Source organism: Crocodylus siamensis, chromosome 1 (assembly GCF_052110815.1).
Source record: "Crocodylus siamensis isolate JL-2025a chromosome 1, ASM5211081v1, whole genome shotgun sequence".
NCBI lineage: Eukaryota > Metazoa > Chordata > Crocodylia > Crocodylidae > Crocodylus > Crocodylus siamensis.
The window spans coordinates 209555604-209581749 of NC_143395.1; the positions used below are offsets into that span (position 1 = coordinate 209555604).

General features: G+C 50.6%; 2 protein-coding genes across 8 annotated transcripts in view; both read right to left on the reverse strand.

Moving 5' to 3' along the window:
- Nucleotides 1-22: 22 nt before the first annotated feature.
- On the reverse strand, nucleotides 23-9338 carry LOC149873988 (neuronal PAS domain-containing protein 4-like). Its single transcript, XM_090054203.1, has 8 exons — nucleotides 9238-9338; nucleotides 6730-6896; nucleotides 5272-5426; nucleotides 4129-4234; nucleotides 2760-3006; nucleotides 2174-2283; nucleotides 1162-1297; nucleotides 23-543 (listed from the first exon to the last, which is right to left on the reverse strand). Exons 1-8 carry the CDS (start codon nucleotides 9336-9338, stop codon nucleotides 42-44), a joined length of 1524 nt encoding a protein of 507 aa, XP_089910329.1. The 3' UTR covers nucleotides 23-41.
- A 6641-nt stretch (nucleotides 9339-15979) lies between these two features.
- The window catches only part of KLHDC3 (kelch domain containing 3), a 53709-nt gene continuing 43542 nt past the window's right edge, over nucleotides 15980-26146 (reverse strand). For all 7 annotated transcript variants that reach the window (XM_090054222.1, XM_090054231.1, XM_090054250.1 and 4 more), the window contains exons 9-11: nucleotides 18027-18100; nucleotides 17485-17563; nucleotides 15980-16884 (exon numbers count right to left, since the gene is read on the reverse strand). In XM_090054222.1, coding sequence (XP_089910348.1) covers nucleotides 16818-16884; nucleotides 17485-17563; nucleotides 18027-18100 — 220 coding nt within the window. In that variant the 3' untranslated portion in view covers nucleotides 15980-16817. The remainder of the gene's footprint in view (nucleotides 16885-17484; nucleotides 17564-18026; nucleotides 18101-26146) is intronic.

Here is a 26146-nt window from a genome sequence, read left to right on the forward strand (position 1 = left end):
CAGACTCAAGCGCATGCGCAGAGCGAGGGGCGCTCTGGGATTTATAGGGGGTGGGTGACAGCAGCGGCCCAGGGCGAGTTAGGCGGTGTGGCCTGCAGGAAAGCGTCGAGTGTGGGCTCGGCGCCGCTGCAGTTCCACCAGGGCTCCGGCTCCGGCGCGGCGCGGGGCTGTAGGAGTTGGCTGTAGCGCGCCAGGCTGTCAGCCAGCGCCTGGATGTGCCCGGCCAATGCACTGAGCGCCCAGGGCGGTGGCAAGGAGCCCGCGGCCAGGCCGGGGACCGGGGCTGGGGCCGCGGCTTCGTAAACGCTCCCGTGGGCGGCGGCAGGGAGGTCGGGGAGGAGTGCGCCCCCCAGCGCAGGAGCCGACCCAGTCTCGGTGGCGGGCGCGGGGCTCGGCGCAGCCGCCCGCGGGGGGAAGGGGCTGAGCGTCCTCGGCAGCGGACCCTGCTCTCGGCGCCTGGCGCTGGGCCTCGGGCACGGCACAGCTGCGGGGCCGGCTCCGTGCCCCGGCTTCTGGCCCTGGAGATGCTGAGCTGCCTCTTCGCTGTGGGGGACACAAAGGGCATGTGTCAGGGACTAAAGTGAGCACCTGCTGCCGCCATGGCCATCCCGAGACTGCCTCAGAGAGGCACCATGCTCCCTGCCAGGGGCAAAAAGGGGAGCTAATGAGCCAGCACCCGTTTTCCCCCTCCAACCTACATGTGCTGCTTGCCCAAAAGGGGAACTCCTGGAGCAGACTAGAGGCCCCTGTCTCGGAATTACTTTCATCTGGCATCTGCCATTTGCAAATAGCCTGATGCAGGTGCTAAAGGGAGGCTGCTGATACATTTTGGCCTTTGGCAGTAACTGTTCCACTTACTCATTCTTGCATCCTCTGTGCTCCCCTGTTCTTTGCTCCATCTGTAATTTCCCTCCATCTGCTGCCTCTTCTGCAGCTGCACCACCCTGCCAGGCTCACCACGTGGAGGTGACACTCTCCTGGTGTTTGGGGGTGATGCCTGTCTTTTGTGATCACCTTATTTCCTCACCTTGCTCCAAGTGGCTGCTTGATCAGGCAGGGCTTAGCTCTGCTTTGTGAAGGGCTGCTGGCACTCTGAACCTTATGTAACGGGGGAGGTGTCAAGGGAGGAACAACTCTGCAGATTAGGACTAGGAGATGTACCTGAGGCTGACATTAGTGCAGGTGATGATCTCCCTTCCATGCCCCCTTGATGCTGTGATTCCCATCCAGGTCCAGCTCAGGTCCTTGCATAGCATGCGAACCATTAAGTGCTGGTGGTAGCTCCCAGGGTCACACACTGAAATCACAAGTACAGAGCAATTGGACTCAGGGCAGCAGTACTTAACAGTAACCTTTCCTGTCCCATGGCAAAAGCAGAGGCTGCACACTGTCCCCCAGTATAGGAGTGCTGTGGATCAAACCCAAGCAGCGTTTCTGATTACCTGAAAGGGAATTTGGCCTGAGCGAAGGGAGGAGCCTGTAGTGGCATACCAGTTAGGTGGCGCTGTGCTCATGGCCAGGGAACATCTGGCTGCTGGTTTGGGTTTTAACTGGAATGTATTGGAGCAGATTCAATTAACTGAGTCTGCTCCATGTTCTAATTTGAACACTCCAGCATAGGCTTACTGTCACATAAGCCCCCACACATTTTGAAATGGCTGCAGGGGCACTTTATCTAAATCTTGTTGAATGAGGTTTACATGAAGCATCCTACAGCTGTTGTTAAATGTGCAGGGGCTTAATACATGTGACAGTGAAATGTTTTAATTCAAGTGGCTTTCCAGGAATTGCTCTAATTAAAATCCACCCCCCTCCCCGATCATGTGCATAGGTAGCTGATATGGTTATGCACATTTTGTGTGAGAGGTGCAAGTGATGAGGCCTCGCTGGTAGCCTTTCCTTCCTCTTTAGGGTCACCAGGTGCTTGTCCCCACGCTGCTTGTGTTCTTGGAGGTGTATCACAGTGCAAGTGAATCTTCAGGAGGGATTTAAGGCCACTGAGCAGCAGCTTTGCTGACTAGCTTAAGGAGAGTATTTCATATGTAACAAGCAGTGTGGAAGATTAGATCAATGTTAGTTATAATGTAAAACTGGGTAAAATTCTGCTGCTGAAAAACAACATCCCTGCTCCCCCTGGACACATGGGCATTCTTGGCCCAGGTCTGGCACTTACCTAGAGTTTCATGTAAGGCTGCTGCTGCACCAATATCTTCTGGGTGTACAAGAGCATACCAAGATTGACCAATCAGCTCCTCCCTCTGATAGCCAAGGTGATAAACAACACTGAGGAGAGCAGAATAGAACATCATCTCAGTAAACATGTTTCTTAGAAATGGTGGCTCGGTACCCTCTGGGGAGGGGAAAGAGCTACACAAGAAATGAAGTGAGATCTATTCACTGGTGTCAGTAGGGGAAAAGACAAGCGCTGGGTGTGAGGATCAGGAGAAACAAGCAAAGCAAACCTTTCCATTCTCAGAAGTGTTGGGATGAAGAGGCAAGATCTGGTCTGGTCTGTGTTGCTGACAGAAGTGGGTAGTAATGGGTTTTCTTCCAGGGTACTGGGGCAGAAAAGGGGCCCTTAGGGATGGGGGAAAGACTCTGTACCTGTAATGTTTATGGGGCTTAAGAGTATGCCTCCCAGTAAGAACCAGCTTCATTATGAATGCTGGCAGTTATTCACTGGAGTGCAGTTGCTCTGTGAGTACTGGCTGCTTTCCGCAGGATGCAGTCAAGGTCATGCCAAAACCAGTTCTCCTTACCTCTCTGTAACATCAGTGACTCTCATGTTCAATGTGTGCTGGCTGTAGAATGGGACATCGTTGGATGCATCATGCCCATCTTCCAAGAATTGTGTGATGGGAGTGCAGAAAGCAATGAAAGTTAAAATGGAGGAGGTGGGCACTCTGTTCAGAGCAAGGAATCGCCCCCTCACGGCCACTGCCCGATTCCCTCCATATTTCATTCGAAAGGACCTGGATGTGCGCATTTCACTGACAAATGCAATTTCTGCAAGGAAAAACATTGTGTAGATTGTTAGCACCTTCCGTCTAGGGTGTGAGCTGTTGCCAAATGCATAGCCCATATTGTCTGATCAGGGGTCTCCCTTTGGTGAAGAAGCTGCTCTTTCCTGGCCCAGGCACAGTTAAGGGACTGACACATGGGTCAGCAATAATTATCAGTGAGGTGCTGTTGGCTGCATGGGCACAGCCTACACAGTGTGGCACACATGCCTGGTAAGGTATTTCCTGCCCTCTTTCCAAGGATGAGTTATGTGGAGCTAAGCATTCTTTCTGGCCTGCTTGTGCTATCAGTTCACAAAGAACACCAGCCTCAGGAATCTTACACCAATCTCTTGGAAATTTTCCAGTGGCAAATTAGAGGTTGACTACTGCTCTCTCCACAGTTTCCCCTGAGTTTCCCACTAAGGATCCCATAAGACCTTTCAAAACTACCAGCAAAGCACTGATACTGAGAGCTATACTTGTACCATAGGATAAGTACCCAGAAGGCAGTGCAGCCGAACTGATTTAACTTTACAGAAGCACAGTGGAAGCACAGGTTCTTTAAAAAATGATTTGCTATGAGTGTACTGAACTGCTGGGATTCGGATTCTAGGATGGACCAGCTCCATCATTCATAGGAAGTAGAATGTACCCAGAGGATTTCAATCTCCACTTGACTCTCCAAACTTGGGTGGCAGTTGCTGCAAGTGGCTTATCATTTTAAAACTTTCCTTCAGAAAGTAATTTTTGCAGATCAGGGCCTAATGCAGTGACCCATTCCTGTCACATAGCTTCATGTACATGCCTACTTTCACCCACATAGGGTGTCATGTATAGCCCTTTACCCAGGACCTCTTGAGCATATATTGACAACATTTTATAGAAGCAAGGCATTGGCTGCTGTGGTTTCCCTCCTTTACCAGTAGCAGGATAGGATATTAGGTCTATGTTGTGTCAGGTTTGATGGTAGTCTTATGTTGAATTTAGATAATGGTTTATATGGGATGGTTTGGGTAGGGATGACCCTGCCTCAGGCAGGTGGTTGGACTAGATGACCTCTGGAGGTCCCTTCCAGCCCTATATATATGGCAATGTATACCCTGTTCTGAGCCCTGTTTGGCCTTACCAGTGCCTGGCTGTTCTCGTGCAGCATGCAGCTTCTTCTGCAAAGTCTCATGTGCTCTGTTGTCTAGGAGGTCAAAGATTGAGTCTCCCTGGGCTAGCAGCTCCACCTGAAGGAGACAACAAAAAGAAGCTTTATTAATGCAGACCCAGCCTGGTTCTACAATGGACCAGAGGACCTAGAATGACTGGTGTCCAGAACAATCAGTGTCTGCAAAAGTTGGTGGGAGCTGTCTGGGAACAGGGAATGCCCACTGACAGTATGGGGCATACACCCTCAGATTCTGGATCACACAGGAATGGATGAATGGGTTCCAGATCCAGACTGGCACAAAAGACACCAGGGACTATGGTCACCAGGGGGGCAAGCACCATTGATAGCTTCAGAAATTGAGCTAGTTGGAAAATACCAACTTGTCAAACTAGTGGTTTCTTTTTGGAGCCAAGGAGACCTAAAACAGTCAGTAGCCCATTGATAAGGGCACTCACCTGGGCCATGGGAGACCTTAGGTCCACACCCTTCCTCTTTCCGATTCAGACCAGAACCTTGAGTTTGGGGCTTCCCCATCCCAGGTTAGTACCCTGAACCACTAGGCTGCTGCTAGGTGTCTCTTTAAACTCAGGATGTTTCATCCTACTATAGCATATGAACAGTCTGGCAGAACAGGGAAACAGTTTATTACCCATTAAAATTGAGCAGACCAGTGAGATGAATGGAAAATCCAGGCAGCAGCTGAGCTAGAGGCAAAGAGCAGTCCTCAGCTATGCAGCAGGTTGAGCTGTCACCTCAACACACATAGCTCATCAGAACACTTATGTGTTGCCAAAGTCAGTAGCTTCAGCTATTGACAATCTGCCTGGCTGATGGGATGGAAGGCAAACAATAGAAGCCAGAGGGAGTGATTCTGAATGTTGCAGTTGCTCCTGGGCACACGTAATCACACAGATCATTAAGACTAGGAGAACTATGCCATTATCTTGGGTCACCACTGTCCTAGGAAATCAGCTGAAGCCAGCATTGAACAAAACTCATGCCAGCTGATGCTTGGTGTAGCACTGCATTGGAAGAAGAACGAGCATTGACTTGCCATAGGGATATAGACAGAGACAGAGCTGGTGCTTTAGTTCTGCAAAAAACTGTGCTTACCACCGAGAAACCCAGGATCTGGGTTATATTTTCAGAGATGTAGGCCAGCTTGCCATCTGCAGAGACAGCAAGGATGAACCCTGGCAGCAGGGACAGCAGATCCAGGTCTGGCATCACAGCATTGGTAACGGCAGGTCCCGCCGGCATATATGGACCTGCAGAATAAAAAGAGGAGGATTGAGTTCTCACTGTATCACCTGGATTACCAAGTTTACCAAGAGCAGGAAGTCGTGTGCTGGGGAGCTTTGCATCCTTCATGCATTCTACACCCTCCAGGGCTTTCACTAGACACGTGTGATCTTTTTTGTTGCAATAGTGCTTGCAGGTGTGTGTGTACATGCATGCACATGTAGAGCTAATCTCTATCCTGTGGTTTACCATCTAGCCATGGCACAGTGAGTGAGTGCAACACAGCCAGAGAAATCAACGAGGGTAAGGGTGTCAGCAGAAATACTGATGGTGTTAATGTCCTTGCAACAGTGATGGCAGATGCAGTAGGAGCGCCACCTGAAGGAGAGGAGGGCACCAGCCCCTGGCACTAACTTAGTGGGGATGTCAAAATAGCAGTTGCCCAGGTAGTTTCTGCCATAGCAACAGCAGCTGGGTTGCATCTGGGTGCAGGGACACTGTGCTACTACTGCAGCAGCAAGAACCAGGATGGACAGAGCATACCTGCTCTGGCACTACCAACTAGGGACTCTAAATCCCCAGAGTAGGTAATACCCCTGTTCTATGCTCTGCACTTGGCACCTCCTTCCTTCCAGTGCTCAGCAGCACCTCCTTGCCTCCCCAGCCCCCCATAGCCATTCTTCAGTATAGCTTTGCTTAGGGCATAACCCCTGCTAGTTAAGCCTCTAAGCAGAAGCAGAGAGCTGTGGAAGGCTGTCCTAATGTTGTATCTGTCTATTCTTTTCCCAGCATTTCCTCCCTTTGCCCCAAGAGCCCACTCTGTCTGTGAGGTTTGTCCCATTAAAATGAGCATTGCTGTTAGGCCACCCAGGACTCACATCTTCCAGCTTGGCAGATGTTGCCTGCTAAACCAGTCCCACTACTGAGCCAGTTGCTTTCTGTTGCACTTATCTAACTCCCCTTGGTGTGCTCATGGAGCTACACAGAGCTAAACATAGTGTCCCTAGAGGAGTCATGCCAGAGACACAGAGGGACAGCAGCCCCCCTTAGCTCTACAATGTGAGGAGAAAAGGAAGAGAGCCAGAGACCTGTTTGTAGGTAAGGAGCGGTGTCTGGTGGTATCTGTCTCCCTGACAGGAGGTATATCTGCAGGGAAGTGTGGAAAGCAGCCCTTGTGCTGAATTGGTTATACCTGTGTGAAGCAGACATGAGGCCTTATGAGGTGGCAGAGGCACTGGGAGCTGGAGATCAGTCTGCAACAGGCTTGGATTATGGAGATCAGACCAGACTGTGCAAGACAGGGACTAACAGCAGCAAGACCAGATTTACCTGGAGGAAAGAGCTGTGACCCTCGGATCTGAAGACAGACCAAAGCCATGGTGTGAAGGTAGGAGAGCCGCTCCTTTTCCTGTGCAGAGAAGGGCAGCAGGGAGCGCAGTGTCTGAAGCTCGGCATTGATTAGATCCCGACGAGCCTTAGAGGCACGCTTCGTTGACCTACACCAAACCAGAGGGTTAGAATTAACAGGGAAAGGCCCCACTCCTGCAATGGGGAGTCCCACAGGGGGAAGGGGGTTGCAATTTCCTATTTGTTTCCCAGTGTAGTTGTTCCTCCTGGTGAAAAGGAAACAGCAGTGGCTTCTACTTCCCTCCTTCCACAGAAAAACTCCCAGTAACGATGAAATCTGCATCCTTGTGAGCATGGACATTTCCATCCCCTGGTCAGACACATGAAGTGCAGCTTTCTGCCTGGGTATTTCATGTAAACCAATCCAGGGAACCTCTGCCATGTTCCTATAATGATCAGTCAGTCACCTAGGGCAGACAGCTTGACAGCAAGCTGCACAAAGGAGCTGCTCCCATGGCAACCAAAGCCTTGAGCTTCCAGCCTCAGGCTTTTACAGTCTCCAGATTTACAGTGTCCTGCATCTTTCTTCCTTTTGTTCAAAGCAGATGAGGAGGAGTGCAGCCTGACAGTCACCACAGCCCTGCCCCCTGCCTGGGACACATCACCTGTAGCTTCTTCATCTCCACCAGTGCTCCCTGGCACCCCCGCCAGACACACCTTACCCAGTCACAGACCTAGAAGAGCAGTACCAGGGCATAGGGTGGCATAGCTCACTACCTCAGCCAACACGAGAGCTCAGAGGCAAGGGGACCACACAGCCTATGCCATGCAAGAAGCATGGTGGCCTGTGTAAGTTGCAGTGGGTGGGAGTGTCTGTGAGGGGTTGGGAACACTTTGCTGCTTGCAGTGCTGGTTCAGTGAATATTTGTGGGCTGAGCAAGTCTCCATGCTCATGAGCTTCTCACTCCAGGCTAGGCTGTAGTCCATATAAAGTCCTGAGCTGGCTCTTGGCAGGCAATGCAGGCATGCATGTAGCTTAGCCTAGGTATGCTCTGCCCCTGAGCATTAGACAACAGTCCTGCCCTGGCAAAGGAAGCAATCTCTTTACTGAGGTATCTGAACAGCTGTCTGACCCCTGTGATACCAATAGCACTCATTGGGCCCATGAGCCTCAGGTACTAATCCTGGTCTGATATGGTGGAGCAGAGCTCAGTACAGGGCACCCTCACAGGTTTCAGATCCCCATGCCAGCCCCTACCTCAGAGTGGTGGGCTATGGCTTAGTCTACAAAAGAAAAGCTTTGCTTATACAGCTACAGCAGCATGGGACATACTGGCTGGAAAGTGCTTTTGCAGTATGTTATGCCTGCAAAAGCACTTGAACTGGAATAACTACATCTGTACCTAGACTTTTGCCAGCACAGAAAAGTCACCAAAAGGACTTCACCCTGTAATTGCCACTGCCACATTGACAGGAGGTTCCAGTGCTGACCTAGCCACACAGCAGGATAGGTCGGAGCAAGCCTATCAAAGGAGGCCCCCAACAGATGCCTGACTGGCTACTGCTGCAGACAGAAGGACAGTACAATCAGCTTAATGTCCTGAAGCAGCAAAGTGGGGATGTGAGGTCAGGGGTGGAGAAGGGAGACACTGCCTGAATTATGGTGAGTGGGCTCTAGTTGGAGAAGCTCAGAAGGTTACTGCTGCAAAAGACTGAAGCTGCTACAAGCCTTTTGTCACTATCCTGGTCTGATGGTAGTTCCGCCTTCTCTAGTTGTTTGTGCCAGAAGAAGATCTCATTGCCATCTCAAGACAGAGGCCAATGCAAGAGACATTCCCTCCAGAAAGGCCTGAGTGATGAAGTCCAGGCACTAGAAAAAGCAACTGTTCCAGAAATGCCATGAGGTGTTTTTTTATCTGGGCAGGCTTTTAGCAAGAGAGGTTAAGTTTGTGGATCTTGGTGTTCATTACATGTTATTTTATTTTAATATTTTATCTGCTTTTTACCATGTATTTTTCTTATTATTGTAAGCCACCCTGAGCCTTTTCTAATAAACAGGAAAATGAATAAAAACATAACAAACATAGCTTAAACCTTAGCTTGCTAAGTCCTCTTTGCTCTATGGACCCAACTTACCACCACATCCACACTCTCCTCATCCCTGCTCACCCTATTCCTGGTGCCCTAGTCCTGGCAAGCTCAGACTGAGTTACAGATTCACTTTGTGGCCCCAAGCCTGTATTCAACAATTCATTGACAGTCTCCTTTCACTCCCCTCCCCACCAAATACAGTACTCCCAGATGTTTCCTTGCTAGCAGATAGCACTAAGGGAGGATAGGCTGGCAGGTTGGCCCCATTGAAAAACTTTAGAAACTCATGCCAGACAATACAGAAAAGTATAGCAGGATCCTACCCCTCAGTGTGCCAGGAAAGGTGTCCCAGTCATTTGGAAGGCAGAAACCAGAGGAGACAGCAGTGTGATCTCTGACCTGAATGGCTTTGAAGTGTTGGACACCAGCCTGGTTCTTCCCCAGGGGCAGTTCATCTCCTTCCTCAATGGCCTACTACAGCAGTCACAGAAGATGGTCATTGTCCTGCATGAAGAAACCAAAGTGTCAGAAGAGCAGGGCAGGGTATGGGTCTATGCCCTGTGGAGAGCAGCAGGTGAGCTGCTGCCAGTCTTCCTACATGGGAATCCATCACTGGCTGCCAAATGGCACAAGGCTTCCACTTAGAGATCAGCAGGAGACAGCATTCACCACCCACCAGGACTCCACCTTGGTCCAGGAGCAGCCTTCAGGGACCAGTGACACACCAGCTTCTCGCTGGGTGGAGCATGTGGTCAAGGCCTTGACAGCACCCAGAGCAGCACCTCTACACCTACACGTGGGTATTAGAGCCCCGTGGCTAGGACATCAGCCTCTGGCAAAATGCCTCTTACCTTCTTCCACTCTGGCTCAGTCTGAACTTGCTGACCCCCTCATCCTCTCTGCTTCCTTTTGTACCCCCCCCTCCTGGAGGTCTGGGGGCCCAAGCCAGGCCAAACAGGGGATACAATTACCTCTTGTGACGCAATTCTAAACAGCTTGGGGCTATTTTTAGAAAGCAGGCTTCTAAAAATAACCCTCTGCAGCCTGGCTGCAATCTGATAGGGGAAGCAATAAAAGGAAGCCTGGTTCTTTAAAACAAACTTGTCAGTTCAGCAAGGGGGCCATGCTGCTGGAGCATGGCATTCAGTTGGTCTCTCTCATACACACCATCCATTCTGGTGGCTTTGGGTGCCATTCTGTCTTGGGTTACCCCCCCCAAGTGACACCACACACGAGGCCCCACCTGGGCCCAGGTCTGCTCAATTAGCTCTTCTCCTTTGGCACCAAAGCAAAAATGCCTGTGAGAGCCAGAGTCTGGGATGTCCAGACAAATGGCACAATTATGTGCTGGGTTTTTAATCTGAGGGATCCTGTGCTGCCTGCTGTCTCCCTGCTAGGTGCCAGCTGCTCAACCCTGTTGGGGCCGTCTCTGCAGTGTCTTCCCCAGGCTGTCAGTTGGATGGATTTCCTTGTACTGCTAGCAATTAGCCACAGTTGCCGCATTACTTGCCAGAGAACTGGCCCCCATATGGACACCTCCTCTTAGCTCTTCACCTAGCTCTCCTGTGGTGAAGGAATCTGTCACTGGCAGTGGCATGGGGAGCGCCTAGTGAACGTTCATGGCACCAGACTCCAAACCAGCTCAGCAGCAGTCCCCAAGCACTGGTTGCCACAATCTATTCTGCTCTGCAGGTTCCTGCTGGGCCCTGCTTAGAGCAGAGTCATCAGGTACAGAGGCTGCCATGCATCGTGGGAACTGCAGCCCAGGCCTGGCATCTTCTGGAATCAGGGCTGATGTAAGGAGGTGACCTCAGCCATGACAAGTCTGACTTTTGGCCCCTAGGTCTGTTCTGGGCAGCCCCGGTTGTCCTACACACTCTTCTAGCTCTGTTCCCACAGCTCACTTCCAGCAGGTACTCATCTAGGTGACAGCTATGGCAGTGGTGTGGGACTTCTCTGCCTTCAGGGGGAATTGTGTAGGCTCCAGTGATAAGAGACTTTCCAAGCAGCTGAAGGGCTATGGCTTCTCATGTGTTAAAGAGCTGGAGCACTAGAACTGGCCCATGAGGAGCCTTCCTCTCCAGCACAAGCTGGGGGGCCAGGGTTGGGCAAAAGGGACTGGCAAGGCAGAGATTATGTTCCACGATGACAACACACCTGCCATTCCTACCTTATTGCTGTCACTTGCAAGGGTAGGATTTTTCCTTGGCCTCCATGTGGCCCGCTCCATTCCTCTTCCTTGGTCTCAAGTTCTGTGCTGCTTACCAGGCACCAGGTGCTGAGCCTCTTTCCCTAGCACACATTCCAGTGAAGGAGGGAGGGAGGCATGGCCATCTCCAATGGCTCACCACTCCAGCTGTGTGCATGTGGGCAGCTGCTGTGCTAGCCTTTCTGTAGGCTGTAGTCCTGGCCAGCCTGAAGTCTGAGCTAAGCTCCTACCTCTCTGACTGCAAGTGAGACCCCAGTTCCCCAACCCTCTTCTTCCTTCAGTCCCATGCTGCTGTATGTAGGGAGTGGGTCTGGAGTCCAATCAGTGCCTTGTTGGGGTGGGACAGGAATTGGGAAATGAGAGGCAGGGTAGTGTGCAGGGCCTGGTAGGACCCAAAAGCAGAATAGTGTTTGTGAGAAGCTATGGGGCTCCCAGTGGGAGATGCCGAATTCTAGGACACTGCAGAAAACCACCACAGTGAGAGAGGGGGCAGGAGGGAGCCCAGCAGCAGTTCACACGCCTTGGAACTGCCGTTGCAGGCTTTCGGCAGGCTCGGGCAGCTGTGCACCTGTAGCACTCAGGTCTGGGCTCTGAGGTTCTCTTCAGAGAGAGGGGCACTGAGCACTCCCAACCTGTCACGGTGTCCCGGCTGTGGAATCGCAGGTGTGGCCATGAGGGACAGACACAGTAGGCCTCTGTGCTCTAGGCTGGGGGATGAGGGACAGGACAGAATTGCTCTCTGGTATCAAGCTAATGCAGAAGGCCCAGGTGACAGAACCTCTCACCTTGCCAGCAGAGTCTATTTTACAGCCCAGCTCAGCTCACTCTCTCCTTCCCTCACTCTCTTCCTTTCTCTCACTGCTAGTCCTTCCTTCACCCATGCCTCTCTCCCTGGCCTTTACCGCATTCAGGTATTTAGGATTATCCCATTCCCCTTCAGTGTCAGAAGGCCCAGACCCAGCTTTCAGGACAGTACAGGCCCAGCTGTTTCCACGGGTTTATGTGGTAGGTGGGGGTGTGGACTCAGGACCCACATGTCCCAGGGACCACAGTCCTGTCTCTCTGGGCTCTGCTTCTAGTCTCTCCAGGTCCCCAAGAAGCTGCTGTTTCTCTGAACTCCTGCTGTGGCCCAGCATTTCCTACTTTCCCCACAGGAGATGTTTCCTATGGCTCTTCCTCCTTCTGTGACACACTTCCCCCACCAAAAAAACCAAGCAACATGGGACCACCAGGAAGAAGCCAGAGCTAAGCTAGTGCCACACCTCTTGCCTCGAGGGAAGGTCTTGGACTGTACTACCCTGAGATAATTAGCATCTCCAAAGCGCCTAGGCCTACGGATACAGTGCAGATCAAACAGACTGAAAGCAATAGAGAACGAGAAGCATGGCTTCCTTGTGCCACCAGCCCTCCAATAGCCTGCTATGCACTTCAGTGCAAACGCAGATGGGGTTGTGGGGACTAGCATCAGTGCCAGGGGCAAGCAAGTGGTGCATGTAGGCAGTGCAAACAGCTGACCTTAAGAAGATTGTACAGCATTCAAAAGCAGAGACCCTGACAGGAAGAAAAGGTTCTAGTAGCCTCCTTTTCTATGCTGTCCTTGCACTTTCTAGGCAGGGGAAGCATTTGATAGCAGGCACAGTCCTAGCAGACCATCCCTGGCCTGTCCCAGGGGCTGGGGGAGTCCTAATCATCTTTCTCCATTATAGAAGTGCTCTTTTGGCTGCAGAACTGTGGTGAAAGTACTCCTGGCTGTGGCAGTGGCTCCAGGCAGCAGCCAGCCAGAGGAAGGCATGAAGCTAAGGCTGGTGAAGTTTGCAGCCAGTGGAAGATGGCGGAGCAAAGCTCACACAGGGAGACAAGGGACAAGGCCTGAGTAGATAACAGGGGAAGGAAAGACAGTCAGATGTGTGGGCTGGAGTGAGGAGCAGGCAGTGGGTGTGTGCAGAAGGGATCATCTCCATTCACCAATCCTTAAGGAGGGACTCCATCAAAAAGACAAGGCAGTGGCGGGCTACTTGTGCGGGGTTAGCGGTTAGAGTAAGTACCAGTAAGGTACTTCCAAGAGTCAAAGCTTCTCTGCCTTTCTCCCACTTGCAAAGAATGCATGTGTCTCTGCCAATGATCCAGCTCTGCATGGGGCCCCTACGGTGAGAGCTCAGGGTGTTCAGCACATTAGTGCTGGCTATTCTCCTCCTGGGGGAAAGGGATGCAACTCCACATCTAATAAAAACCTGCGCCTCACCAAGCCCTGCAGCTCTGACCCCAGACAGCAAGCAGTGCAGCCTTCTTTTTCAGTAGTGACCTGCCTACTCCACAGCATTCTGTCCTGCATAACTCCATGGTTCCCACTTCCCTAGCAAGTTCCTTAGCAAAGTGGATCAAAAATCATTTTAGTAAATTACAAGGCCAGGAGGAACCATTCTGACCATCTAGTCTGCCTACACTGCAGATTCCTACCCAGTGACTCCTGTCCCAGGACCACTGCTTGTGGGTGGTGCCTCTGTGCTCTCTGCTACTCAATGTGCCTGCCCTTTTCCAGCTGTCTGCTGTATAGCGTATTTCCACCAGCTAGACTCCCTATCTCAGTTAAAGGACTGAAAGCAACAGAGAAGCTGGACAAATTACAGGATTGGACCAAAAGAAATCTCACGAGGCTCAATAAGGACACATGCAAAGTCCTGCACTTAGGACATAACAATCCCATGCACTGCTACAGGTTGGGGACTGACTGGCTGGGGAGCAGCTCTACAGAAAAGGACCTGGGAGTTACAGTGGGAAATAAGTTGAAAGGATGTGGACAAGTTGGAGAATGTCCAGTGGAAGGCAACAAAAATGGTTTGGAGTCTGGGGTACATGACTTATGAGAAGAGGCTGAGGAAACTGGGCCTATTTAGTCCAGAGAAGAAAAGACTGAAGGGGATTTAATAATAGCCTTCAACTATCTGAAGGGTGGTTCTAAAGAGAATGGAGCTGGACTGTTCTCAGTGATGGCAGATAACAGAGCAAGGAGCAATAGTCTTAAGTTGCAGCAAAGCAAATTTAGGTTAGATATTAGAAATAACTTTCTCACTAGGAGGGTAGTAAAGCACTGAACAGGTTACCCAGAAAGGTTGTGAAATCTCCATTTTCAGAGGTTTTTAACACCCAGGTAGACAAATCTGGGATGATATATTTGGGAATGGTCCTGCTTTGAACAGGGGGTTGGACTAGATGACCTGCTGAAGTCCCATCCAACCCTAATTTTCTAGGATTCTAAGATATCAAATGCCTTCACAATCTGCCCAAAGACAAATTACCTTCAAGGCCCCCCACTAGCCTTTGTCCCTAAATTCTAATCCCAACAATTACTTACTGGACCAAGTAAGCCTGACCATACAATGTCACCACCTCCTTCCTGGAGACACTTGCCATTGCCTGCATCTTCGTTGAATGTGTTTTGCTTTTCAGGTGTGCCATCCTGGTCCATTGTTCACAGGCCCTTTCTGGGTGCCAAAGGAACAAATCCCACAGAAAGCGCATATAACAGCAGCTCAGACAGATGCATCTTCTCCCTCATGAGGTTGGCACTTCAGTAGAATGCCAGGGCTGCCCTGTTAGCCATACTGTAGTCTAATTCCTCCTCCCACATATCAGCACTGTCCAGCTTCTTGACTACTTCAGTTAGGTCAGTAATGTTCCTCCACCTCTCTGTCCCCTGCACTCAGCATTCCATTCTCATCTTAACAAGACATTCAGCAGCATGCCCTTGGGAAGAAAATTTCAACTACATGACAGGGTGGAGCAGGAAGGAAAGTGCTGCTACTTTTCACCTTCATCCCCAGACAGAGGCTGCTCAGTGGCCTTCATTCCCCTCTGCCTGTGGAGGCCAAATGAGCTTGTCATGTCAGCACCTCCCCTCAGTACCTCCAGGGCTAAGAAACGTCTTCAAGTCCAGCTCCATCTCTCTTCTCTGTTCCTTCACCATCCCCACTTCTCTGGGCCATTCTCCACCCGAATTACCCTTCTCTCACTTCTCCTGGGATTATGACCAGGGAGCCAGCAAACAGGAGCTACAACAGGGTAAGCAGTTTGCATTCAATCCTAATGCAGCCTCCAAATCCCTGCTTTAGCCCACTGTGGCCCACACTCACTTGTCACTCTCTAGTATAGTGGATCCAAAGCCCCAGTGTTCTGCTGCCATCTTGTCTCATATGGCTGTGAAAACACAAACACTCCATTCCCTCTCCCAACCAACATCTTTTCCCCCCAGTCCTTTGTTGGACAATGCAGTACAAGGTCAATGGTTTAAAGTGACACTCTGCCTCATTTGTATTTTTCCCATTGGTCCAGTGCTGATATCTTTGCCTTCTCTCATGTCTTCCCTGGTAGATCAAAAGGCTCTCCCCAACTCCTACTGCCTGGATCAGCCCCTGTGCACCTCTCACTTTGACAGGGACTCATCATGTGCTTGTCCAAATGGCATAACGTTCTTGTCATTGCCGAGCAGCTCCACAAAGACCAGGCTATTATAGACCAGACACCTCTTTGGAGAATCCAGGGGTCACGTCTTCTAGCTCTAGCTTGCCTGGGAGTCCTGGATTTCGGAGGTCGGTCCTGGCTAGTTGGGGAAAATTAAAATGAGAGTTCCAGGCACAGGGTACAGACCAGCAGGGAGGTGGAGCAGCATGATGTGCCAAGCAGCTCTGCCTCCCCACCAGCCTCTGCCTGCTGGCCTCTGCCACTGTATGCAGCAGCACTGCTGACTGGGGGGAAAGAGGTAAGGGGAGGGGGGCAGCGTCCCAGGTGTCCTGGATTTCTTTTTGGTCACCTTACTAGCTCTCATCACAACTTGTCCCCTTCACACAAGAGCTGGCTCCAGCAGGGGCTTTGGTTCCCCCCTCCCCTCAGCAATGGTTCTGTACCTGCACAGACAAGACAATGCAGACTCAGGGGTTTGCTTTAAATATTTATAGAAATTCAAACTGTTGTTTACACATGGAGCTGTACAAAGGCACCTCAGCTCCTGAGCCAGCCCTCTTCCATCAGGTAGAGACGTCCCTGTTGTGTTCTGTATCCTAGACAAATGTTGGATGTAGAAGTCCCCTCTCTGTCTGCCCAGTAGGCAGGACTCTTCATCCTCATCAGGCCCTCCTCTCCAGTGAAGACCCTGGAGCTCAGGGATGCAGATACCTCCCACCATAAAGGTGCCACTCGATTACAAAGTTTTATGTGTTTCTCAGACAGCAGAGGGTAAAACCAGACAGGATCTAAAGTGTGGATGACTAGGTACAGACACCTGTGCCCAGGGAGCAGGGTGCTGTAGAAGGCTGAGCAAGAGAACTTGGCCTAGCAGCAATCTGTTCAGTCACTGGAGTGATGAAAAGGACGCTGGGGAGGCAGGAGCAGAGTTGTTGCTGTGCTGGCCAGTACTCCAGAAGGAGGTGAAGAACAGCATGGTCCTGAAGTCAGCTACCATTGAGGATGGGCTAGTTCAAGTTGGATGCTGCAGTGAGAACAGCAGCAGATGGACATAGGCCACTGCTGTCCACAGCAAGAGTGGTACTGGTTTCTTTTTCCTTACAGCATGCTGTCCCATTCTGCCTTGCAGGAGCATGGATGATAAAACTGTGGCAAGGGTGTGGTGAGGCTGGTGTGGCACAGAACAAGAGCAGAGAGCATGAATGTTTTTTTCCTGAAGGGGCTAAAAGTCTGTGCAGAAACCTAGAACAGGTCAGTCTGCAAGGAGGGGTTGGGGGGAAGGAGAGACAGAGATGGGGAAAAGGATGCAGGATTAACCCTGGGAGGAGACAATTGGACGGCTGATGGTGCTGTTTGTAGTCATTGCTGTCAGCTCCCATCTACAAGAAAAAAGATAGAGAAGAGAACTGAAAAGAGGCTTCCAGTTTTCCCATTCAGGTGCCAAAAACCACCTTGCAGCCAGAGCAGTTCCCACAGGCCTGTCCTGCTCATCACCCAGCCATCGGGCATGGAGTAGCAATAGACATAGACAAAGGCATGTGTCAACCTCATCACCTGCAGTACCTCTTCTCCCAGGCTCTGAGCTGAGGCAGGTTTGGGTGTCAATCTATGGGGACCTGTAAGAGACCCCAGATTACCACAAATGTTTTGGGAGGACAGGATTTGTTAGCAGAGAGATGGGGGCCATCACAGTGAGGTGCATGGATTCTAGAGGTATCCCCAGAAAGTGTCCAGGGGTACAGTCCAGAAGGAAGCACCTGGGGTGCTTGGACTCCCCACTCAGCTGCAGACCCATTGAGAAAGCTTCCTAATTGGGTTTAGCTTACATAGAGCTTGGGTCTGCGATCTGGTGCCCAAGAATGCTAGTACTCCTGGGAAGGCAATTCCTTCTCAAACCTTATCAAAGGCCTCCACCCAGGCTGAAGTCTGAAGGCTGGAACAAAACACTACCTGTCTTGCTATTGGAGTAGAAGTCCTACCTGATATCATGTGGGAGGCATGACTGGTCCAGGCTGTACTGAATCACTGCTAGCTTACACAGAGTCTTCAAGCTGGGGCCTATGGAGAGAAGCATGTGGTGGTTAGAGGCTGATGATAACCATGGAATACATACTAACTTCTTCCCAGGGGCAAGATCAAGCATCAGCTCAACACCCAGTGAACTGCTATGGGAGGGCACCTTGCAGAACAACCTTATGGGTTTGAGCAAGCGCCAGCTTGCTGGGTTGAACCACTTGTAACCAAAAATGCAGTGAGAAGCTGTAAACTTGCTCCACAGGGTCCATAATTTTAAGTGAAAACTCACCTTCCCAGTGTTAACACCCAGGGCAGACTTCTCAGGAACATGAAGTCGGTAGGGACTCTAATGGAACCTATGCAATTTTGGAAGATCAAACTGCTTATTTTGGTGCCAAAATATCTAAGTTGGAAGCTAGCTTTCAGAATCCAAGCTTGAGGATTCTGGTCCAGATGGCCACTATTGGCATGAGGCTGGAGCCACAGTGAAGAAGTGCTTACGTACTGAAGTCCAGGATGTAGAGGTCTGAGTGATCCATCAGGTCAAATTCATCCCCCATTCCCTCCTCTGGAGACGGGCTGCAGGAACCAAGCAAAACTGGTCAGACCGCAGCAATACCTGGTTTTGTGAGTGTAATGCTGCTCTTCCAAATCTAGGACTCCCTATGACCTACCATAAGAAGGAACTGCACAGCAGAAATGGGTTCATTTTCCTATGGACTCTAGCCCAGTGGTTTTCAGGCTTTCTAAAGTCTTGGAACCCTCTCATATAACTTCTTCCACCATGGAACCTGTACCCCTACATGGAGCCAGGTGACCCAGCTCCACAATGGCAATGCACCCCTCCTGGCCCACTCTGTCATCACCCCTCAATCTCTTTGTGGAACCCCATGACTGATTGTAGAGCTCCAGGGTCCCATGGTACACTTTGAAAACCACTGCTCCATCCCCTATGTAGCTTTCATCCTCTCTGTTCTTATGAGGTAAGCCATATCCTGTGGATTGACAAAAGCCATTTCCATGTAGTGATCCCTGGTAACATCTCTGATGGCCAAGAACTCCTAAATCAACAAAAACGCCAAAGTGCACAAAGATGTGGACCCCATTTATGTCATACGGAAGAAGACATACCCTGAGGCCTCCTTCTCAATCTCACCCTCCAGTATTGTTTCATTACTTTCACTACAACCTTTTCCTTTCTAGGCTGTGCCTGGGGTTCAATTGCTTTTCCATTCACTTATCTCAGAGGAGTTGTATTCATTAGCTCTTTCTCCACTCCATCTTGCAAATCAGGGTTCCTGAAGATTTTGGCAATGGCCCTCTTCCTCCACACCCTTCAGGTGACCACGTGGATTTCCAAGTCATTTCTGTGTTACAGTGATGGCCATGATGCCCCCTTGTGGCTGCGTGGCTCCTGCCCTACTCATCTCTAACGCAGCCCTTTCAACTGCTTGCCCACCATGCCTTGTTGTTACTGAGGTTAAATAAGGGAGGCTGCCCATGTGCCTTAGAGTGAGCCGGACCCCAATCAGATCCTCAGCGGGACCCTACTAGTCTCAATCCATCCCTTATGCTAAAGAGGCCCTCTTGGCTTAGCTGTGCCCCTGCAGGTCACCTACAGTCTTATGGGCAAGTTGTGCGGCACTGTTCCTCCTCTACACCATGCCTCACGCCTTGTGGGTGTTAGCACTTCAGACGTTAGTTTCTCTTAGCTCCTCTTGGGACTCTCAGCCTCTTTGGGTCTTTCTGCTCTCTTTCTCTGGGCCCTTAAACCCCTGGCCCCTCACACAGTCCCTCTCAGGGATTGCAGACCCCCTAATCCCCTGCTCTGACTCTCTCTGGCTGGCAGGTCATCTGTTCTGTTAACTGGCTCAGCTCCTTTTCTGGGCTGGATAGCCTCTGTAGGCCTCAAAGCTGTCTCCAGCAGGGCTCAAGGCTTGCAACTCAAACAATAGTATCAACATAAAACAAAGGCTCCTTGCTTGCATAAACCCTTTCTTCTCTGCCCCAGATAATATTCTCTGGCTCCCAGGCCTGCAGTCATTCTGTTTCCCCTGCCATATTGGGCCACTCAAGATTCCTCCTGCCCTGCTGCAGAGAACTCTCCACAGGTTCTCAGGGCTAGACTACCCGACCGGCTCAGGCCCTGGGCTTATCTAGCTCCAACCCAGAAACCTGAGCATGCTGGAGAGGGCACAGAGCTAGGCCCAGAAACATAGTCAATTTTCACAAGCATCTGCCCAAATGCCTCTCAGGCAGCTTCTCCCCTTAAAGTGGCAGATGCACCATAGTGCTCTGCTACACATGGACAAAGGACTGAGCAAAGCGCTCTCCACACTTACATATCTGCAGTCACCTACTTGTATGGCCCGTCACCAACTCTGTTAGCCAATCAAAAGCAAAGCTTGTTTCCTAGGACTCGCATCCTTTCTCATCCCAGTACTCCCTGGAGGGCAAGACTGAAGAGGGGTTTCTGCCTGCACAGGCCCCATCTCATGTCAGTTCTCTCTGGCCTGACTGGTTCCAGCTCAGAAGTCCACCTTCTTCTCCCCTTTCCATGCCCAATCATCTCCTGTAGCTTTCTCTGGCCTTTCAGTTCTCACCTTGCTCCCATTCAAATCCATGACCCAGCCTGCAGCTAAGTCCCTTTCCTCACTAACTATTCCAGCCCTATTATCCTCCAGCACACTGCATCATCCACACTCTAATTCACTTGCCTACATCTCACTAATGGTTGTTCCCTGTGATGCTATTTATGCTCCGCCCTCTGCATGCCCAGTGCTAAGACTTCCCTTCCCTCTTCAGCTTGCGTCTTGAAGGGTTAGCTTGACTCTTAAGAAAAAATTTAAAGCACATGAAAAAGTCTTTTTGGCTTCTCCCATTGGAAACCTCTGTCTCTGAACATCAATAAGGGTGCTAACAAACATGATAAAACCCCCAAACCCCCAGCACTTTACTTTTAGTTTGGAGCACCCCCACATTGAGCACAGCGCACGTCCAGAAGAGGCACTGCATTAGTTTGATGTGAGTCGCCCAAAGTCTGTATACAGATCATGAGCTTCAGCAGGGCTTTTTGGCGTTTTTTATTTAATAGATGATTCAATTAACTTTAAATAAAAGTGCCAAAGAGCCACGCTAAAGGGCCCCATCTATACAGATGCTGCGGAGCCAGGTCAAACTAATGTGCTTTCTCTTCTGGTAAACCACTGGGGCTTTTTCCCCCCAGGTCCATCAGTGCCATGACTAAGAGTAGAGACAAATGACTGAATTATACTGAGTTAAAACCAGGGAGCAGGAGAAGGGGGGAATGACCTACCACACAGTAGTAAGTGTTTTGTGTCTGCTCTCAACCTGTGGTAACTTAGCTGTATTTCATTCAGCATAGTGTTCACTTACCAAAGAACAGAAGCTACTATGGACCAGCTGATGTGCAGCAAGCCACCCCCTTAAGCACAACTTTTGATGTGGTGAATTTTGTCTCTTCATTCATACTCGAAGAGGCACCATCAGGGGCCCCATCTGTGTGGTGTGACAAGCATGTCCAGCCCTACAAATTAGCAACACCTACCTGATAGAGCTCAGAGAGGGAGGAGTTGTTGTACTGAAACAGACAACAACAGGAGCTGCCTGCAAGCTACTGGAGAAGTGACAAGCTCCTGCCGTGGGCAAGAGAAACTTGAGCATGCAGGAGAGGGCACAGAGGCAGGCCCAGAAACAGTTAATTTTCACAAGCATCTGTCCAAATGCCCAACTTCTCCTCCTCCCTGAAAACAAACAACAGTCCCTGGACTCTGACACAGCAGGAAGGGTCGGATGTCCCCATACCAGCTGGAGAACTCATTACCTTGGAAGTTCAGACACAACTAGGTAGGAACAAGGGGGAACATGCGGAGAAGAAGGGAAGTTGGGGTGGCATCAGGTTGTTCAAGGGCAGTGACTTCTCTGGGGCGTCTCTGCAGTTAGGAGGACCTCTCTGCAGGCAAGCAGCAAACAATCACGTCTTTAAAGAGATGCTGCTGTGCAAGGTAAGCTTTTACACACACACACACACACACACACACACACACACACACACACACGCACCCCTCTGCAGTAGGAGTTAAGTAGTTACACAGGCCACTCAGTCCACAGACCAAACCAGTGAACACCAGTCAGAGCTTCATTATGTAGGACAGCCTGGAGCATCTGAGTCAGCACAGGTCAGCCCAGTCAACAGAATATGTCTAGAGCAGAGAGGCAGGAGCAATAGTGGGAAAAAAATGTAATGAGAAATGGGAGAAAGGACAAAAAGTGTTGGTGCCAAAAGGCAAGAAAGAAACACTGCTCTGGGACAGGATCCCATTGCGGATCAAAGGGGGCAAGAGGGTGCAAAAGCCCCCATGGCTCACCAAAAGCATCCAGGAGCGTCTCCCAGCTAAAAAGGAGGGAATGGAAGGGAGGGGCCATCACCAGGAAGGACTATACCTCTTTTGCTTGGGACTATAGGGGGGCGGTCAGGAAGGCCAAGGAGGACATGGAACTACGACTAGCTACCCAGATCAAGGACAACAAGAAGTCCTTTTTTAAATACGTAAGGGGTAAAAAGAAGGTACCGGGTAATGTGGGTCCTCTTCAGGACCTGTCAGGAAATCTGGTCGTCGCACCAGACTGCTAAGTTAACCTATTTAACAATTTCTTTGCCTCCATTTTTCTGAGCAGGGACTGGGTCATCCCCCTCACTGGGACCCCCATAGGCCCCAGGGGAGGCGCACTCAGGCCTAGGGTCAGAGACAACCTAGTCAGGGAACTTCTGGAGGGACTGGACATATTTAAATCAGCTGGTCCTGATGAACTCCACCCCAGAGTGCTGAGGGAATTAGCTGAGGTCACTGTGGGACCCCTGGCACGACTTTACAAGCACTCATGGGGCTCTGGCAATGTGCCAGAGGACTGGAAGAGGGCCAACATGGTTCCCATTTTCCAAAAAAGGGAAGAATGAGGACTCAGGAAACTATAGGCCAGTTAGTCTTACCTCGATCCTGGGTAAGCTTTTTGAGATAATTATCCTGGCACATGTCCACAAGGGGCCAGCAGGGGAGATCATGCTTAGGTGCAACCAACATGGGTTCATTAGAGGCAGGTCCTGTCAGACCAACCTGGTGCCTTCTACGACCAGGTCAACAAAATCCTTGAACGCAGGTGTCGTGGTGGACATAGTCTTTCTGGACTTTAGGAAGGCCTTTGACACTGTCTCTTACCCCGTTCTCATTAAAAAACTAGGAGACGGTGGTGTCGACACCCACACAGTCAAATGGGTCCCTAACTGGCTGGAGGGCCGCACCCAGAGAGTGGTGGCGGACGGGTCATTTTCGACCTGGAGGAATGTGGGCAGTGGGGTCCCCCAGGGCTCAGTCCTCAGGCCTGCACTGTTCAACATCTTCATCACCAACTTGGACTAGGGGGTAAATAGCACCCTGTTCAAATTCACAGATGACACTAACTTGTGGGGGGACGTGGGCATGCTAGAAGGGAGGAATAGGCTGCAATCAGACCTGGACAGGTTACAGGGGCGGGCATATGAGAACAGGATGGGTTTCAACACTGACAAGTGCAGGGTGCTGCACCTGGGAAGGAAGAACCAGCACCATACCTACAGGCTGGGGAACTCCCTCCTCGTCAGTGTAGAGGTAGAGAAGGATCTTGGGGTCATTTGAGGCCAAGATGAACGTGGGCTGTCAGTGTGGGGATGCAGTCAGGAGGGCCAACCATACCTTGTCATGCATCCATAGATGCATCATCAAGCAGGTCCAAGGAGGTGATCCTCCCCCTCTGTGCAGCACTGGTCAGGCCACAGTTGGAGTACTGCGTCCAGTTCTGGGCGCCACACTTCAAGAGAGATGTGGACAGCATGGAGAGGGTCCAGAGGAGGGCCACTCGCATGATCAGGGGGCAGCAGGGCAGACCCTACAAGGAGAGGCTAAGGGACCTGAACCTGTTCAGCCTCCACAAGAGAAGGCTGAGGGGGGATTTAGTGGCCATTTACAAACTAGTCACGGGGGACCAGCAGGCATTGGGGGAGTCCCTGTTCCCCTGAGCGCTACCAGGAGTGACAAGAAATATCAGTCACAAGCTGGCAGAGGGTAGATTTAGGCTAGATATCAGGAGGCGCTACTTCACTGTCAGGGTGGCTAGGATCTGGAACCAACTTCCAAGAGAAAAGTGGTGCTGACTCCTACCCTGCGGGTTTTTAAGAGGAGGCTGGATGAACACCTTGCTGGGGTCGCTTGAACCCAGTACTCCTTCCTGCCATGGCAGGGGGTCGGACTTGATGATCTGCTCAAATCCCTTCCGACCCTACTTACTATGAAACTATGAAACCTTGAGCTCCACAAGGAGCAAGCAGCAGAGACCAGCCAGGAAGCATGCTGGCCCCACAGGCCCAAAGACTCCTGGAGAGAGGGAGATCCTCCCTCTATGTTACTGCTGTGAAGCCTCTGCTTCCAAGCCAGGTTCCCAGTCTTCACCAATTTATAGTTCTCTAGCAACTTCCCCTTCTTGCTTAAGAACCATATCAAGCAATTTACAGAATCAGTACTCAGCTCCCCGAGATGGCAAAGGTTGCAGAAAATGGTAAGCAACTAAGAGGAGGCCTTTAGGCTGCAAACATTTCAAGTGCTAGGATTATTGTGCACTGCAAAGATTGAAAGGAGTATGAAATCAGGAAGGTGTGCTTCAGAGACACAGACAAACAGATTAAAGGAATGGGATCTGTTGACCTGTGTCAGCTAGTTATGTCAAACTAGTTCCATCTCACTGGGATCTGAAGTTGTTCCCATCTGTGGGAAGTTCTGGTATCTGGGAGAATGAGTGCTATTTCAGGACAGTTCTTCAGGAGAGGCACCCTCATCTCAAGCAGTTCCTTCATTTACAGTTTTAATGAAGGACTCAACTGCATGAGCTAAGGGGAGCAATCCCTTCTTTCCCCACACCGATATGGGCATGAGGCTCACTGGCTGGGCTAGCGTGTGTTGCAGCCTGTACTTGTTCAACAGACAAAATTCAATCCCACTGGCTGAAAACTATTACACCACTTCTACAACTCTCTTGTTTAACGGTTTCAGTTTCCATGTCAACTTGTGATGCAGTATGAAGTGACAAGACAGCTCAGCTGTTGTATGGGTCTGTACACTTTCCCTCAGCTGTTGTCTGCATGACTCTGCAGGGAGAAGCAGGGGCAGCTTGCCTGCCCAGTCCTCAGCCCTGGCACCCAAATCCATGCAGCTGCCAGGCTGGCACAGCCAGCACTTGCTGCTCACAGATCCCATCTGTCTTAGCTCATCTACCACTGTGTTACTTTTTCATAGCAAGGATAATCTAATTTTAACTCACATCCACGTCACAGGAAACCCTAATGAATCCCTTATCTCTTAGAGGGAAAACCAACAGTTCCCATGTCTGCCACATTATCACCACATAGGGAGGGGCTAAGGGAAGAGTGAGTTCAAGGCTAGGGAGGGTTGATGGGATGGCTCCCAGAAAAGGGAGCTCAGAGCACCTCCTCTGCTATCAGCCAGACACCAGCAAAACTTCCTGCTCCAAGCCATCTCCTAACTAGGCAGCCATTTGAGCTACTTCCAGAATTCAGATGCTCCACTCCACTCCCCACTTCAAGTAAAGATGCAAAATGGATGTGGATTAAGGGAAGGCTTTGCAGCAGCAAAAGCTGACAGATGAGGCTCATGGGCTTAAAGCATGAGCAGCTGAGTTTGTCTAGAAACCCTGGCTTTTACTTCTGTCCTTAATTCCCATCTCCCCAGCCCAAATTATATGTTGTACACTCCAAGTAAGAGATCTCTTTCCTAAACTGAAGAACAGGGAAAGTTGGAGCTTAAGACAGTCCCTGCTGGGGATTCAGATGACAGAGGTTTTGTTGCAGCAGAACTTCTTTGCTACTTGAATGCAGGTAAGCCTGTGAAACATGAACATTCCAGAGGGCTCCCTCCCACTCACCTGCTTCTTTGGAGCACTGCAATAAGGTGTGCAAGCAGATCTGATCTGGCAGCAACCAGAAGCCTTCTTTAATACCTATGGTTCAGGGCAGGGATGGAATGGGATACTGCCAGAACGTGGCAGTTCTAATTATTATTGGGGCAGCCAGAATACTACACTGACAGGTTGTACTTGTTATTTCCTCTGGTTTAAAGAATACAGCATGAGCTCAAGTATGCAAAGCAGGCTGCAAGCAGACATGCCACATAAGCAGGAATATACAGAGCTGGGCTGAATTAGTCTGTAGGTTCCTGACCTGAGCACCATATTTCTTCCACCCCTCTGCTCTGGCATACAAGGGTCCCATAAGCCTAACTATGGCTAGGGCAGTCTGTCTGTGGGTAAATACATATCCAAGCTGTGGGGAGAAATAGGAAGGGGAAGTGCCTGGATGCACACAGACTGGTGGTTTCTGGACGGAGTTTAGTAACTTCCTTGGACGACACTGCAGTGTATGCATTGGTTGCTTATTCCACTTTCTAACCAGCTCCTTCAAGAGCCATTTAGTGGACAAAACAGCAGTAAGCACAGTGAAGAGGCTCTCTACAATTGGAGAGACTGTCCTGTTTTTCACAGACTGTGAAGGTAGGCAGAGCA

Coding starts and splice junctions, on each gene's coding strand:
- LOC149873988 (XM_090054203.1), bottom strand. CDS start 9,338: ATGACCATCTTCTGTGACTGCTGTAGTAGGCCATTGAGGAAGGAGATG. Junction 5,427..6,729: donor GTCACAGCTCTTTCCTCCAG/GTAAATCTGGTC, acceptor TTTATTCTGCAG/GTCCATATATGCCGGCGGGA. Junction 2,284..2,759: donor GTCACTGATGTTACAGAGAG/GTAAGGAGAACT, acceptor TGCTCTCCTCAG/TGTTGTTTATCACCTTGGCT.